The 18,181-nt window shown below is 42.6% G+C and overlaps 1 protein-coding gene across 1 annotated transcript in view; it reads right to left on the minus strand.

The window, feature by feature from the left end:
* T265_04998 (hypothetical protein) overlaps nucleotides 1–16,703 on the minus strand; it is a gene marked incomplete at both ends in the record, with an annotated part of 17,058 nt that extends 355 nt beyond the window's left edge. The window contains one exon of the mRNA XM_009169888.1: nucleotides 15,275–16,703. Within this exon, the coding sequence (XP_009168152.1) occupies nucleotides 15,275–16,703 (1,429 nt within the window). The remainder of the gene's footprint in view (nucleotides 1–15,274) is intronic.
* Between the last annotated feature and the right edge of the window lie 1,478 nt (nucleotides 16,704–18,181).

The following is an 18,181-nucleotide window of genomic DNA, read 5'->3' on the forward strand; positions in this document are numbered from 1 at the left end:
CCCTTCACGTGGTTGTGCGAAAAGAGCCCTTCGAGGAAGTCGGTCGACTGGCATACGCAACACGTGGCCAAGCCAGCGCAACCTATGCAGTATGATCAGTTCATCTATCGAGGGTGAGTTGTTTCTCCCGAATACCATTCGACGTACTTCAGAATTGCTGATCCGGTGTTCCCACCAGATTCGGGCAATGCTCCGAAGACGTCGATGGTCAAACACTGAAAGTCTATTGACGTCCTCGGCGCGCAGCGGCCAGGTTTCTGATCCATATAGTAATATGGAGCGCACCGCAACATTGTAAACTCGACGCTTGACAGAGAAGCTGATGTCACGCCTACGCCACAGGTGACGTGGGTTCGCAAAAGCTGCTCTGGCCTTCCCAATCCGGTGGAAATTTCATCTTTCGTGAGACCACCGGGACTGATACAGCTGCCCAGGTAAACAAATTTGTCTACTACCTCAATCGGTTCATCCGCAAGAACGAGGCTAGGGTTCGGGCCCACCCAGTCCTTCATTAGCACTTTAAACTTTGCAGGTGTGAAGCGCATACCGAACCGCGAGGCAGATTAGATTTAGATTAGATTAGATTTAGATTAGATTATTTAATAGTGTTTGCATTACCACGGGGTCGGATCCCAGAAGAGCTATGTCGCCTGCGTACTCGATATCTGTGAGCGGAGGCCCAGGGAGCACTTTGACCCCACAGACATCGAATCCTGATACTCCTGACAGGCTTGAATCCAACTACAATAATTTGTTGTTCCAAGAGGACTGGTAGAACGAAAACAGTGTGGATGTAAATTTACGCATCTCTCAATCAACATTAATCCTCCGTCTAACAGGAAGCATGTTTGAAGGAATTTTGACGTGAAAAGAGTATCTCAAAAGGTCTTTATAAGTACAACTTTCGAATTCAAAAGAAATGCTACTTTCTTCTTACAAATTACTGATTGGACAACTTACTTATTGAATAGTTGTTGGACTGGCCACCCTGACTCATGTTGTATATACGCAGACTACATACTACTTTATTAAATAAGGAATTAAAAACGACATGTTTCCACTTCCCAAACAGTGATACTTTTCGGCTACTGGAATCTGAATTGAATAAACATTTTTTGTTGAGTTTAGAGCAATTAAATCCATCCACTATTGTGAACCGTTGAAACAGAAGTAGGACATCGATAGATTGAAACTTGCTTGCTTTTCAAAACAAGACAATTATTTCATTATATTGCTATACCAAGAAGCACCGCAAGCACTCGATTACATTCAAACGGATCGAATTGGTATGAGTCACAAAATGCGGTTAAGGTAATATCTTCTGCAGAGTCGAAAGTACTCACCTTTATTCCAACTCGCCATTAGAATTGCTATTCGCTTTGGATCTGTTTTAATTGAATTTAAGTCCGTGAAATAAACAAAAATTATTTACCTCAATCTAGCTGAAAAACAATAATCTAAAGGGAACTCAACTGTTCTCTAAGGAAGAAAGTTCTGTTGTCGCTCCCCTTTGGCAATATTTTGTCTTTAATTAGGGGGTACTCCTAGTCAGTCTAAACGTGCCCTGGTGACACAACAGTTTTAAAAGCTGTTTACCGTTTAGTAAGGTATCCTCATTGGAGATACAGACGATTTCTAAAATAGGACAGAATGACCTTTTGGGGGCATCTGAAATAACTTTGTGCACAACCAAATTAGGGACGATCAATTTGTGCGATTAAACACGAGCGGTCTGCTCATCTCGCTATTTTCACACTTAATTTTTAATTCACACTACTACCAACACGCTCGAATGGTTGGTAAATCGAACTGAGTTAGGTTGGTTGCACCACTTGTAAGCAAGGATACATGATCGTTTTTGAGATCAGTTTTGACAGCCCTCTAGCTAGCTGGGAGTCAAAGAACTCACGCTCCGAGGGTTGGGATTTCGTTTCCAGGTTTCAGCTGGTTTGTTGTTTACCTTAACAAACTATTCTCTATTGATTGATGATATTACAAGATAATGCAAGTTAACAAGGAAAACCTAGTGGAAATTAATTTTAATACCGAGGAACGTTATCAAAGTTTGTGAAGGTGGACGAATGTTACCCTACCAATGGCGAACGGCAATTGTGCTCGTAAGCAAAGTTGAGCACTTGAACCGCGAAGAAGGATAACCCGTTTTTTTCTGCTAGTTCTGAGTTTGGATGACAAGCATCTAACCGTTGAAGTCTTATGTCAAAATAAATCACAATGACATCAATAATTTGACTGTTTTCAATTTCAGACTGACTTCAAATCAGTAGTGATGACAACATAAAATGACGTAAAAGGTGACTATCTGACAGCTCAGTTGCTCGCCGAGCCTGACAATTTTGTAGCGGATTTTTCATCGCCAATAGGGTCTAATTAATCGGTGCGTAGTTGAGCGACGGTGCCTCGTAATTTGTTTATGCAGCGTTATGAATGGTTATGAGTGATCAGTTAAACTAATGAGAAAACCCGGGAAAACAAGAAAATGTCTCTACATCATACACGTTCTTCTAGGAGGTGGGTGTATTTTTATCGCGTCTTGTAAAATTCCAGAGGATGGATAATATCCACTAATGTAGACTGCAGTTCTACGTCTTGTGCATGAGCCACAATGATGCAGAGCAAACGTGAAAAATGATAAAACCTCCCTCCATTGTGCTAACAGTCCGGTATATTAGGGGTAACATCACTAGTCCACACAATGTACTCCGGTCTTACTTTTTTAAAGCCTGTCAGACTTACTAATTATTTATGCCATCCTGAAAGTTAGGTGAGTGTCTACTCAGGGTGACAATTTGTGTGACAATTTGTGCACTTTTAGGTATTAGAATGGTGATAGAATCCAAGCGAGAATAGACCTTTTAAGTTGCTAGGCAATCACATATGAGCTCTAAACAATTCACCGCTAACCCCTGATTTATCAGTTTGTGCTCGGTGATCTTGTTTTGAATGACTCCTCACTTTACAACTTTCCGGACCCGTGGGTTGGTTTGAGGCATTGGCAGTTCCGATCAGACTACTTACAGTTTATACGTCAAAGAACAAGATGTACCAGCTTCTTCTACTGAAAAATTACAAGGTTTTAAGGGAACTATTCGGTTGTTCTTTTACTCTGTGGCGAAAGGCACTGAGGCGATAAATCATGAAGAGTATTCGATTCAAGGTCAACTCACTCCATCTGCGCAACAGCCGTACCGAAATCTCACCGATTTCATCTACATAGCTCATTATTTATACTTCTAACTATAACAGCATTACATCCTTAGCACTTCTACGATCTTCTAAGGAGAACCCTACGGACGGTTTGTTCATTTCAGGACAGACACTTGCTTGAGAATATGGTCCGCAAGTAGATCTCACAAGTGAACTTCAAAATTACAAAATGTCAATTCCATAAACTTAATCTAGACAAAATAGAAGTAGTACGAAATCCGTAGACAGACCTTGGTGACCAATTTTTCAACCAACTGAATTGTACTTTTCGCTATTCTCGACATCTCTCTCCATACATTAGTTCACCGTAAAAATCCCCGCTTGAAGTTAATTCCTATTGTATCTGCTATAAATAACTCCGTTCAGTGATTTTGTGTGTACCACGGCTGGAGAGAGACAGAAGGTAAAAAGCTGAGAGTGGATTAACTTTTCCAAATAGTCAATATTATTTCAACATACAACCGAAACTCACATCTCAACTGGGAGGATTTGATGTAGTAGACGATCCACAACAAAGGAATAATGCAACATCCCTTTCTGTAACGGAATTCACCCTACTCTGAATATATACGGATCGTTAAGTGAACCCCTCAAGCATCTAAAGAACGATTTGACCTGGCAAAATAACCAGGCAAAACCAGAAACAAGCGGTTTAAAATAAATCTCGCAATGATCTACAGGTGGTTTGTTGGTGAACCGAAACAAGAATTTCAGATAACTCATTGGTCACGCGTGCAGTTCCTACCAAGTGGTTTTGGCTTGATCCTTACCGAAACTCCAAGAAAGACGGAACAATTCATCCCATCGCCGATCATTCAGAGCCAATTGCAGTTTACCTGCCGTTTGATAGATTCATTTATTCTGAGGGCCGCGGTTGTTAGGATTGCATGATAATTGCATGCTGATGAAAAGTTGGCGACTTACACAAAAATTTCAAATGGCACAGTTTAATTATTTCTGAGTGGATATCGCTTATTTACTGTGTCTGGTTGTCTCAAGTAGCCAACGAAATCTCAAAACAAGCACTGAAGTACGAGAAGTGGTCAGCTGAGCACCCTCTTCAACAAATTAAGAGCGCGACATTCTTGTCTTTGCTGAACGTGGGACAGAAACTTTTGAGCAACAGTGAAAGACTTCGCCACTTGGCCTAAGTTAGAAACGACCAAGTATTTTAAAACGAAGTGAGGTTAGATATATTGCGGCATTTTTCTTCAAAAAGTCGCCTGACAGTGATCAAAACAATCCCCTTTAAAATGCACTAATTTCTTGGGGCTCCAAGAAAGACGGAACAATTCATTCCATCGCCGATCATTCAGAGCCAATTGCAGTTTACCTGCCGTTTGATAGATTCATTTATTCTGAGGGCCGCGGTTGTTAGGATTGCATGATAATTGCATGCTGATGAAAAGTTGGCGACTTACACAAAAATTTCAAATGGCACAGTTTAATTATTTCTGAGTGGATATCGCTTATTTACTGTGTCTGGTTGTCTCAAGTAGCCAACGAAATCTCAAAACAAGCACTGAAGTACGAGAAGTGGTCAGCTGAGCACCCTCTTCAACAAATTAAGAGCGCGACATTCTTGTCTTTGCTGAACGTGGGACAGAAACTTTTGAGCAACAGTGAAAGACTTCGCCACTTGGCCTAAGTTAGAAACGACCAAGTATTTTAAAACGAAGTGAGGTTAGATATATTGCGGCATTTTTCTTCAAAAAGTCGCCTGACAGTGATCAAAACAATCCCCTTTAAAATGCACTAATTTCTTGGGGCTAATCTCTTTGAGCTTTATATTTATTCTAGCCAAATGAATCAGGTCCAAGATCATGCTGCTGACTCATCCATCGATCTGCTAGGAACACGCGTTAGATTTGTAAAAGATACGTCTATGCAAGTGTTTGACTACTAAACTTTTGGACCAGTTAAAAAAGAACTTCCTTGATGAATGTACATACATATAAGAAATAGGAAACGCTGATTACAATCACAGGAAGCGATTCGCCCTAGAAGCCCAGGATGGGAAAACACCAGTAATCATCATGAAACTTCCCCTAGTCACCTATGAGCAAAAAGGGTTCATGTTAAGAGACGCTGGTTAAGATTCTCCTTTCCTAGTTACACATTGCTGTCTATTTATCGTGCGAAGGTCTTTATTCTTGTTTATCTCAGTTAAGAAACACCAGGAGATTGCTGTTGGCATTTATCTACCAGCAAGCCACAACGGCACCATTCTGCTCTCCCGCGACCTCATTTGTGTTTAAAAAAATTCACCAACCTCCGGTAGGCTCAGACCACGCACGTTTTGGGGTGTAGTGACATCTTGCGTGAGGAGAGCTGCCTGCACAAAATAACATGTCGTGACGGTTCTATGGCGATTCCCGCTTGGCAGTGCTCAGCTGAAAAACGAATGCTCTAAACGTGATCTGCTATTATCTATGCTCACTAAATTTGTTGCTCCACCGGGGTGTATTTACGTGCGAAACACCTGGAAAAAGTGGAAGATGTTAAGGTGCGTAAGCTCTTGGAAACTTGATGATTGGATGGGACATTTTACCGAAAACTTTTCAGGCGTGATTTTTTCTTAATTGTTAACTCCACAGGATGATTGTCACAGTGCCTTCTCTGCAGTTTTCTCAGTAAAATTAACATGAGCAAGTTGAAAAATTCTTATATTTCCCGATGCCTTTGTCTTTGTTCCAATGTTGTATAGTAACCCAAAGCAATTGACATCTTCAACAACCCACTAGTTCGACCCCAAACCGGTGGGAAGCCCGTGGATTGGCTTCTTTACCAGATGAAATCCCTATCGGAAATTCCTCTCACTGCCAAATAAATAAACCTTCACGCACGCGATTTACACGCAATTCCATAATTTGTGAAGCTAAATAATACTTATGAGTAATCAGAGTTTTGTGCGCTATGAAATATAGTTGTATCCATTCTGATAAACTGGAAATAATAGTTGTCAAACGGAAAAAAACTGACAGCAAGATAAATCCGGTTATTATCTTAAACTCGAGAAATACGTAATTATCGCGTGTCAGCCCGTCCTATCCTCCACATGTTTCCATTTCACCCGGGTTGTGTAGTGTGAAATGTTCCACTAACTGACGTGTGCTCAACTAAAGCTTTTTTTATCCGGGTGGCCAAAAACGTTCAGTGATGTATCAAGTTGATGTGTCAGCATAGCTTTTGAAATTAAAAGCCATTTTGGAATTTAAATCAAGACCAAGAGTTTCCATACTGGGTTCTGGGACCTCTGTCTACTTGATGGAGGAACGGAATTCGTTAAAATATTCGGCCTCCCAAATGGTTACCTAATAGGGACGTTTCTTCTTAGGTGGTGGTCTTGACGGCCGAGAGTACTATTGACCGAATTTGTGTGAAATATCTCTGAGGTTCAGTAAGTCCGAGTTGATACGCCTTAGCCAAACAGATCTCAGTTATTTACCGGAGCGAACGAAACATCCAAAATTGATTATTGATCTCAACAATTTAGCAACTCCCAGGTAGATTTTCACGGTAAAATGTAGTAAAATTGACTCCAGTTCACATTGGTTAAATTTTGCGTGTTGAGTGTCACCTTCCCGCTATTTTGGTATGCACACAAAAGCTATCTATGGGACACTGGGTCGCATATCTTCTTCGTTTATGGCAATAGTGTGTAACACTTGGTTATACTCTGCCTCTTGTAATGAATAACATTTAAAACTTTAGGTAATCTGAAACTGATTGGTGATTTTCGTCTCTCCTTGTTTGATACATGACAACTTGTTGGTGATGAGTTCGGGTCTATGTTAATGGAAGCCAATACATTACACTTCTGCTCCCAGTTGCCATAATGTGATTCGAAATGAGTTGCTTATAACAGAGCAAAACATGTGTTATATTCAACAAACCGGCCTATAGTTTTGTTCATTTTCCCAGCTTTAGTTGTCTATTTATTTCCTGATACATTCGGCGATTTTCTGTAAGATATCAAGAATAAAATCTCTGTGAGAAAGAAAATATAGAGTCAAACAGCTTCTAATATGTTATCCGTAAGTGCGGCAAAAGTGTCTTGCGTTAATTTGGGAAAAAACGAGGAACTAAAACTTATTAACTAAATAAACGTAGATGCAATCTGGTCACTTTATTTCCCAGGCAGAACCACCCATCATAAACCAAATAGTGGCTTCCAACGTCCTTTGTGTCTGGGGAAGAGTGTACTTTATAAACCTTTATCTGAATAGGTAATTACGGCCAGTAGACGTGATTTTTCAGACCTGCCGTCGGAATGTGTGAACGCACTTTAAGGTAAAAGTCAGGCTGAAGCAGCTCGACTAACCGCCATATATTCGTTCACAGTATGTGCACACCAAATCCCTAAACTGTCAGGCATTATATCAGCGCCTCGCATTTCCTACCGAAAATAGTCTGATAAGGCATTTGCTGGAAAACATAAAACCGTACTTCTCCCTGACGCCTAACGGGAGCTTGAAATGTCACGTCTGGATTTGATTTCGATTATTTTTGCAGCAGAACCTTACCCTATTTTCAAGGACCAAAGTAAAATCACGTCACAGAAGAGATCGACCGAACGGCAGCTCAAATCGAGATTGCCAACAAACTTCAAGAAATAGGACACCCAGCGAGTTTAATTAGGTGTCAACTAACAAAGATATTGGCTCCAGTATCTGGACTCAGTAAGGAATGTATTGGCACAGCAGTCATTCCACACTCAGCTTCGGTGCAATTGAAAGAGCCCCTGCCGGCTGAAAGGACTAGGGACTGCGTGTATAAAATTAACTGCAACGATTACACTAAGGTTAACACAGGGTAAACTGCCAGAGAATTGCACACGAGAAGGGGTGAGCATAAAAGAAGGATTAACAAACCACCAAGGAATGCAAAAGAATACAAAACGCTGGTCAAGGACTCAGCGATGGCGGTACATGCCTTGGACACGGGACACAGAATAGATCTGGAGAATGTGGAAGTTTTAAGGCGGGGACTGCGATTCACACCACAACGGCTGATAGCCGAGGCGGTGGAAATTACTAAGCCTCACAGCGTGAATGCAATCGAGGGTGTGGAGCGAGCGAACGTATGGAAGGCGGTCTTAAATAAGCCGATTTGACAAGTGACGGTGTGGTTGTCAATCCACTTAGGATTTTAGAAAAAACTGGGGGTGGGGGTGGGAACCCCAACCAACCAAATGTCACAGCATCCCTCTTACACAACTATCCTACCACTAGCTCATCCACACAGACGAACAGAAGGTTCAAACGAAGTTCAAGAGGGACCGTCAAATGAACCGAACCAGAAGAACAAGACCATAGGCTGGACTCAAACACATGTAGGTTTCCACACCGACCCAACATTTGTCCACCAAAACTAACACACAAAAATCCCTCGGCCGACACCCGACCGAGATTTAGCTTGGCCAGCTGATTGGTTCTCCTTCCGCCTCAATTCTCAACCGACCTCGGAATTTAGTCACTTAGCTTGATGAAGTTTTTGTGTCAAAAGCGGAACGTTGCCCAGCAATAAATCTACCGATTGTCACCAAACTTTTTCGAAAACAATAAATCACGTCTGTTTGCTATCTTGCGCGTTGAATACAGACATTTCTGATAGTAACAATCCATATGCTGCCCGCTAACGTGATTAAAGTTGCACGTCAAGGTTTTGCTTTTTATTTGCCTGCAAGAGCCACCTGAACGTTGCTATGGGTTGTTTGACGGCTTCTGGAGTTCCTCTGCCCAATGAGATATGCGGAGACCGTTTGACGGTCGCACAGTCTACTAGTGTGTGGGATAATATGTAGGGAATAGGTAAACAGTCATCAATTTTTTGAAGCCAGCAGTTCAAACATATGGGCTGAGCGTTTCTTAAGAAACTGATTACCTTGTTGGTTCTACGTCAGCCAATCGCCACTGTCTTTCGGCCAGGATTTTGAGCCTATTTCTTCGGTTGAGTACCCTCCTGTTCAAGTTTAGTCGCCATGTCAGTATCTGAGCTTCATACATTCATGAGCTCTTACAGTAGTTGAGCACCAATAACTACTTCTGGTGTATTGCTGGCACTAAGTATAATAGTGACGATAACAAGGGTCGAGTTCTCTTCTACGGATTTGTTTAGATTATGTCTGCTTGGGTTCAAATGCAAGAAAATCTTGTTATGCACCTGGATGAACCTTTGGTTTTGTTGTCTCTTATACGGGGACAAACTGTTTACTTGGTTGCATGCATTTTTGACAAGATGCCTGATTGAATTCAATGATCGTTATTTAATTCAAGTATGAGGCGATGTCCATCGATGCGTTATGGGTATTTCTCTTCATGGCAGTTTTGTGCTGGAGCATATGGTAAGGACAGGTCCAGAAAATTGTCGTCCTTACATGAAGTAGTGGACTAATCCTATCGTTGCGGGCAAAGCAGACATACATATGTGTGTTTCGGTTATCGTAGTACGACGTCAAGCATGAAGAAACTGTCTGAAACTTCTGCATTCCCAACCGTCCGTAACCAAAGTCTTTGTGCTCCAAATGCACACGAAAATTGCCAGTTTCCAGACGCAAACGGCAATCTAGGTAACCCATTCTGCTTTGTGCGTCGGTCGTTTTTTTCTGCAAGTTTCCTCTTCATCCGAATGGCAAAACAGGTTATACCGACTGCAGCATTGTTCTATTTAATTCACATGCTGAAATCCACTGCTAAATCACCGAGTTTCACACAGCCTTGTGTTGGGAATAGAAGTGGGCTAATTTCCGCCAAATGTCCATCAAAAAATCCATTTTTTGTATGATTTTATAATAATTCTGCTAACACTGATTCAAGAAAAAAAATCACAATATTAGTTCCGGAACTTTTCTAAAATGTTTTAGCTCGGAAATGTTAAAACGTCTCTCGTTGCTAATGTTGGTCAAGGCGGAAACGTGTAAGACTAGTTGCCTTCGAGCACGAACAACATGGTCGGAAATAAACACGAGTTTTAACATAACAAAAGATTTTGCTAAAGCATTCCACGTTTGTAAACATATGACGTGATCTGTGGTGATTATGGAAACTCTGCCAGTAAGAACCAAACGAACGTTTGTGACTCTTATCGAGTGCTTCTTACCACCTAAAATATGCAGTCTTTTCTGCATAGTTATCAATCGATTTAGAACGATAACATCGCATTTTATATAAATGCATGAACGATGAATAAAAATTCGGTTGGACTTGATACCATGCGTGGTTAAAAATGAAGCAAAAAATAAGCAAGGAGTTTTGGATTTTCATGTACACTTTAAAATTCGATATCTCTTACTGATACATTGTGCACATATCACAGATTGTCATTTGATAATCACGTGAGCACGTAGTTTGCCTTTCAATTCTGGAGGAAATTAAAGGTCTTTTGAGCACCGACCAACTGCAAACGGACAGGACATCGTGGTGATTCTGTCTATAATTGTAAATGCCTGGCATGATACACCGGCTTAAAATCCGGACGCTTCGTTACTTTCATCCATGCTGTCTGAGAATGATTATGCGTATAAAATGATCAGACCAGATATCGAATAGTTTGGCAGCTCAGAAGGTGAGGATGTACCAAATTGTGAGTATCTCAACTCACAATCAGCTGTCATGGTTGGCCAAGCGGAGAGTAAGTTGTCGGATCGTTTTCCACACAACTATAATATGGTTATTTCAAGAACAATTTTGAGGAAGACTGGGATCAAAATACGAAACAGACACAGATTCCAGTTGAGTTTATGAAACCATAATTCTTACTTTAGACCATGGAAGTATCCGGTGCTTGTCACAGAACACCGGCAGAAGTCATGGACTTATATATGGTGTTTTTCCAAAATTCGGCAGCACTTGGTATTCCGCCGTAAATGGTTCATTCGAAAGCAGCTCTGAATGGCGTTGGCAACAGCAGTGATCAACGCATTCTGTGGTCGCATTCGCCAGAGAAAAATTAGACATCGGCGATGTCACACTGCATTAGTAGCGAAGCGTCGAATGGTGAGTTTAGATGGGTTCACTTAACTTCCTAACAAATGTAACCATGCCCTCCTGCACCGATCTTCTGTTTGACTACCGAAATATTTCATCCTTGGTAGGAATGGCTGTATAATATGGTGCGGGAAAAGTTGGTTATTACACCGAAACGTGAAATGAACTGACCCAGAACGGTTTAATTGGATACAAAAGGCCATTGTGATGGTGTTATTGTTAGGCTACCTGATGGCTGCTAAACAAGCCCCTATGAGTTGGCCCGCTGAACTTATTCATTCGGGTTGACGTCGAGTCCAGCTGATACATATCTGGCACCCGGCAGGTAACCAGTGGTCTAGCCACTGGTAACAGACAAATCCACAGTTGATACCAGCCAACCAGTCTAAAAACAATCCCGCTTGGTCAGTTTCACGGTAGTCAGTTTTACTAGATCTTGATTGTTTGCACAGTAGGGACGAAAAGTTCCCAATTTTCTTTTCACATGCATGCCTTTTGTGCGCCCGCACAGAAAGTTTGGAAGTGCAGCACAAATTCCTTTTCCCAACAATATCCTCATAGTTGGACACAAAATCATGAGGGATGAAGTGGTAGACTATTGTTAGTCGTCAAGCCCTGTTGAACCCAAGAGGATAACCATTCCCGTCGTCAATCCAGTCACCTGTCTACAGTCATTTAGGTGGCATATAATGACCTCTGTGAATAAAAGCTGGCTATCTCAGCCAGTGGACTGAGTTGGCCAGACGAAATGATTTGAACAGGTCCAGTCGTGGAACCCGTCGGTCTACTGGGGACGGACAAAAGGGGTCAATCTCAAAGGCCAGCTGGATTTTGACAAACGAGAACTCGACCTGAAGGACCTACCAAAAGAGCCGGATATTTGAACTACAGACAGCAATCCAAAGGCCCCCCAACGATCCACAGTGAGTACGTAAAGACGAGAGGAAACCTAGTCAACACGTAAGTAAAGACGGACAATTAACCTCGGCATGCTCACCTACATACCGATGATATCACGTTGATTGGTAACGAAACACATATTGCGAACCACAGGAAACAACTAGGCGATCGTCAGTTTTATTTCACAACTGAAGCCCCTGAGTCAATCATCACTTTGTGTACCACTGTTATGTCTGTTCTACTTTATTGTTGCCGCGTGCTTGCTCAACCAGTCGGACATAAGTCTCTCGGAAAAATTAGCAACAAACACTAGATGCTATAGGAGAAAGGAGTACCACTTTGTGGAAACTCATATTAGTGGAAGCAAATATCCTATGATCATCTTCATAGGCTTGGACATATTCCAATGTGCTTTTCCGTTTCGTCTTTCGCGGCGTTCGGTTTAGTTTTTCCCCAGATTTCTGTACATAGTAGAACACCGAATGTTGAATGCGTGACAGTTAGTGAGTTGGCCAACCGCCAGGTCCCTTGTGGTTATATGTAATCCAGCAGTAGGAGACACAGGATTCACATTTGGTTTTGCTCTCGGCGCCTTGATAGCGTGGCCGTTTTCGTAAACATCTTAACGTAGATTTCAGATGACACCATGTACTGATCAAGCTTTCCCTGAATGGATGCATATATTGGATTACATGTACACATCGTTGAGCGGTATTCCACGGTGAACAGCCATGGTTGTACGACAGTGAAGCATCAGTGCCAACACCGGTGTCGCTATCTGATGATGTTGAGGAGTCATGCCTTGTGTATTTATCAGTGCGGCTCACCAGTGTATCCATAATTATGCTCTATTTGAACACAACATTACGATCATTTAATAGGGCACTGTGGATACACTGTGGTGGTTGTTTCAGTCATCTCACTGTTCTGCGATACCCTCCTGGTGCTAGGACGTCTTTCTGAAGCGACTCGCTTCATTGGTTCCGAAATGCTAGTCGATCCAGCCAGCCTCTGCCACTGTAGCTGCTCTAGTGAATTAGTGGACTGTGGTTGGGGTCTGTTCTTGGACCAACAGCGTTACGGCCAACCCTGTCAAGTTCTATAAAGTAAAGCAATTGCTACGCTACTAAGGCTTTGGTAGTCTGATTCCAGCACCATTGTTTTGGGGTGAATCAACTTGGAAGTACGTTCACTTGTACCGATGGTATATAGCGGGTTTTAAATTCTGCTGACGAGAGGACTATCTCTCTAGGGCCCAGCCAACTTATTTTCCTTTATATTAAGACGTCCAAACGGCAGACTATACACAGACTATATACACTATAAAAGAAACCCGACTGTTCTCATCTCCTCAATTTAGTGGCAAGTTTGATAGAACTACTTTTGAGTTTCTTAGCCGGCAGAGCATTTTTTCGAATCTCTGGGGTTTTTCTGAGAAAACAAACACCACAGCATATCTTCAGAAGTGGCAGTTTCTATCTAGTTTGCTGCTCAGAACTGCGGAATTTTCCTTGAATAGACCAGTTGATTCACCAAATTCCTTACACTTCAAGTAGCTAATCACGTCGGAAGATAAGAGATAGCCTTCGAATGCTATATAAACGCACGCAGGTAAGGAAGAAGTACCCAACTAACTGCGTACTGATGATGTCACCTTGTATGGTGACGAAACATTTGCAAGCCAATTACCAAGCTGGGCGAACAGATCAACAGCCACCTGTTCAACAACCAATAACCTTGAATATACCAGTGTCCTACACAGAATTCGGGGTAAAATCCAAGTCCTCTTCTGGATTATTTTAATAGGCTCTATAAATTTCTTCTAAGCATAACACATCTTATCGGAATATCCGTATTGAAGGATGCCGCGGTTACATCTTCCTGGAGCAGAGAGATACTCTTTAGCTTGCGAATGTAGAAACTTAGGTGCCCCTATTCTACCGCACTTCTGGCCATCATGGAGAGTTTTGTACAGCTTCTTGTCGCATGCATGAGATCGTGTGTTGGTATTTTTTTCAGCATTTTCTCGTAGTACGCGCTTTTTGGTTCGCGATGGGGATGGCTTGAGAAAACAAACTACGAACAAGCCGACAGAAATCAATGATATCGTTTCCCAGCTGCATTCAAAATGTGTAAATGTCTGTCGACCAATCGGGTCTGTTGGTCGTGCGATTTTTCGGTGCATACATTTGTCAATAGGTTCTGCTGATAAATTTCGTTTACATTTTCATCCACAGATGGATGTACAAAACAGGTTCGTTGTAATCATATCATTGTGCGGTGTCAACGAATGGCATCTTGCATCAACAATACCATGTTTCGTGTGTGGGTAAGGAATACTAGTGCAACTCACCTTTGTTGGTTGATCTGATCTGTTTTGTTTGCGCTTCCACTTTGGTATACAAGCATTTGCAGTTTCCACCCATGAAACTGTGACTGCGTCCCAGTCCCTGTACTGAACTTACGGACCTCAGTCTGGAGAGCTTAGTAAAGCCTAGTAAATCCTCCCAAAAAAACAACACAAGAGACCCAGTTAGACGTAACAGCCTCCCAACAGGCGGTGCGTTAGAAGGTATCCGATTATCCGATACATTTGCATACCGTGGCTATGGATAGGTTCCACCAAGGCAACGTACAAATGAATACAAGTTGTGGGAAAACTTTCTAACTGTTGCATTTGGCACAAAGGAATCTGGCTTTTCCTGTTTTTTGTCGAGTTGCTCATTCAGTCGTGCTTCGATGGAAAGGAGGATGGATGGTGTTGTATTCAGTAGGGCTTTGTCACCATAGCAACAATGCACAACCAAATGTTCCTCCTACAAAATCTGGCAGGCGTCAGCTACACTGGTTACAAAATCAAGCCTTGACACCGTCTTTGTCCAGTAATTAAGTTTAATTCGTTGGATATAACTGAACGTTGAACAGTTTCCGGGACCTAAATAAGCTGGAGGTTGTCATGACACCGAGGTAATTGCGTGTAACCTGCAAATAATCTAGAAATTTTGCGACGTGCAGACGTCATATTATTCTCTAAGGTGTCAGTCCATGTGCCATCGTTAATTTATCGGAGTATGACTGGATTTCCAGTTTTTTTCTTGAGTGTTCGAGAACGCCAATTTTTAATACGCCTGAGAATAACTAGGTTTGATTGAGAGACTCACCTGTGAATGAAGTTGAGATCATTGTTTCATAGAATTCTGTCCCTGAGAAATTCAACAGCCTTTCAATACACATGTATTTATCCCACGAAGGATGATAGGGATTTCCCGGGCACAGCTGTTCTTGCAGTTTGTGAAGGCCATGAGCAAATGCGTACACGGCATTGTAGACAAACTGAACTTTTGCTTCTTGTTGGAATCCAGAACTCAGTCGATCGCGTAGACGTTGGTTCCGGTCACGTGAGCATGGTTTCGTTCTTGACTCTGTTGCGGACCTACGCTGCACTGATCGGTACGCAGAAGTTTGCAGTGATCGTCGGCCACGTTGTTTGGATGCCGTGGCGTCCGTGTCAAATGTGCAGTCGAACAATTCTTCCCAGTATTTTCGAAACCAAGGATTCCGTGGGTTATCATAACCAAGGTTTAGATAATGTTCCGTGAATTCCGTAACTGGTTTTGCTTGGATTTCAATGGTCAGTGCTCCATTAGCCACCCGGGAATTGTTTGCCACAGGAAGATTTTCTCTCCCCCAACCATCACTGGCAATCCACACAAAATGATCTACCAAGCCGGCTCTTTGTACTGCATCCAGAAGTAACTTAGTATGATCCATTCCTGTGAACAATACCACTACTCTCGCTTTGGCGAAATCGTACCGAAGCACTCGAACAATAGCGTCTAAGTCCTCGGTTCCCGAATTTATTCGTATTACCTCTCGAGCAGCAATGCACACTCCCAACTTATCAGCTTCTTTCCAAAATGCATCCATTCCGGAATCACCGTAGTCCCCGGCACTGCGAACCGTGGACACATAGGTCCAGTTATGATCATGCACCAATGTGGCCATCGCTCGAGCCTGAACAACATCCGAAGGAACTGTACGAGCAAATAACGGAAATGCCCGTTTGTCACTAAGCACAGCGCTTGTCGACGCATAAGAAATCTGTGGTATGGAAAACAAGCGAAACAAGTTGGCTACCAGTATTGATACCGAACTGTACGAACTACCTACAACACCTCTTGTGATTGGTGTATCTTTATTCAGCCCTCGTTTTTCGCCTGAACTTTCCCCTCGGTCAGCCGGGCACTTATCAGTGCTGGAAAGCACAAAGTGTAATGCCTGTTCCAAAGCAAACTGACTAGCCGAACACGTGTCACGAATAATTGCACCCAGCCGTAATCCCGGTAATAGTTTTGTATCATTGTTTATCTCATCTATTGTGAACAGCATAGCTTCGACGCGTTGAATTCCACGTTCTGGATTGATGACGTTACAGTTTGTGGTACCTGTTGTGTGCACAGGAAATAGTCCACCGAGCATTATGTCTCCGGGAGAGTCCACAAATAGGGTTGTCCGCGTATCGACTCCAAAGCACAGATACAAACATAGACTAAAAACTATCAAACGGGATGATCGACCATGCACAGGCATTTTGAGTCCAAAATGTTTTGAATTTAAAACACAGTAAGACGCTGCTTGCGATAACAGTAGGGATTGATTTGTTTGAAATCACACCTATGGGGCTTTTCAACAAAGTATTTTTTATTCAGTCATTGAAATCCCTTTCGACAGCAGGTGGGAGAATGAGCATTTGTAAGCGTCCAATCACAGTTTGAAACAAAGCTACGTGTTCGACCAATGGTGGCTGACAATTGGCTAGGTTTGGTTTGCTATTATTTATCGGCGAAAGGTATTCAGAAAGAATCCTCCCTAAATGGAATAACATCAGCAATATTGGCCATCACGTCGCGATGACCAAGGTTGGGTGTTGTAATAACCTTGTTGACTACGCTAGCTAGGTATTTATTTCTTGAGTTGCAACATACCATTAGGGTAAAACGAAAGAAAGCAGCAAGTCCAGGTACCCCAATTAGTCATAGTTCTATGCGCACTGGATGCGAAGTCCTAATATCCCTTTACTGAAAGTGTAGTCCAGTAAAGCGCCCCATCAAGGCCATGGACATGCCCTTATTTATGGATTCATAAATGCCCTTTTTTCGCCGTGGTTAAAAATGTTGACTCAAGAAGCCGCACCCTGTGGTCTTCCAACGATTGACCCTCCGCAGTGTTGGGCGGACGACACCTGCTGGGCCACACCATCGGTTATGCGCCCTAAAGCTATGCAAACCTTCAACAGTCAAGTAGGTAAGAGAGTAAGTGGCTTCGGAGAGATTCCCCCAGTACCCACTTTTTGTTGCTAGGTCTAGCTATGTTCGACGGTCGAATGTTCCTCATAGTGAAACAAAATTTCTGCAATCCCACACCAGCTACATTAGCTTCTGGGGCAAGTGTATGGTGCATGTTTCGGTCTTTCCCTCCCAGGAGATCTCTGTGATATTTACACACCATTCTGTCACACCCAGTCACCAAATATTTCTTCGTTTTCTATTCAAAATTGTCTGGATGTTCAACAAACTTCCGAAAAATGTCATCAACTACGCATCCCATGTGTCGTGAGTACCCATCAGCCAAAGGCTTGGCAATTTTTTTCTGCACAGTTTCCTGGAAAGAGTTAAAACTGTGAGCATTAAATAAATCCGCTGGTTGTCCTTGCTGAATCATTCTGTCACGAAGTGACTGGACCTTCTGTCACGGACTGGACCTTACCGTGGTATGACGGTTTGCGCACCTCAGCGATCCATTGAGCTATACTGGAGAGTGTCTCGCGACACTCACTCACTCTCCCATACCAGGTTGGTCAATGGTGAGAGGTCTGACGAACACAATCTCCTGGACCTCCAGGTTGGGGGTTGGAACATGTGGCGACTTGTTCCGTAGAAATGGTAATGCATTTGCAATTCCTGCCAGACACCGCTGCCTTGCGGTTAGGCTTTTGAGCCAAAGGCTTTGGCTGAGGACCCTAATCGTCCTCCTGTCTAGGTGTGGGTGCCCTGGCAGTATCCCAGCCC

The sequence above is a fragment of the Opisthorchis viverrini genome (genome assembly GCF_000715545.1).
Source record: "Opisthorchis viverrini unplaced genomic scaffold opera_v5_88, whole genome shotgun sequence".
Taxonomy (NCBI): domain Eukaryota; kingdom Metazoa; phylum Platyhelminthes; class Trematoda; order Opisthorchiida; family Opisthorchiidae; genus Opisthorchis; species Opisthorchis viverrini.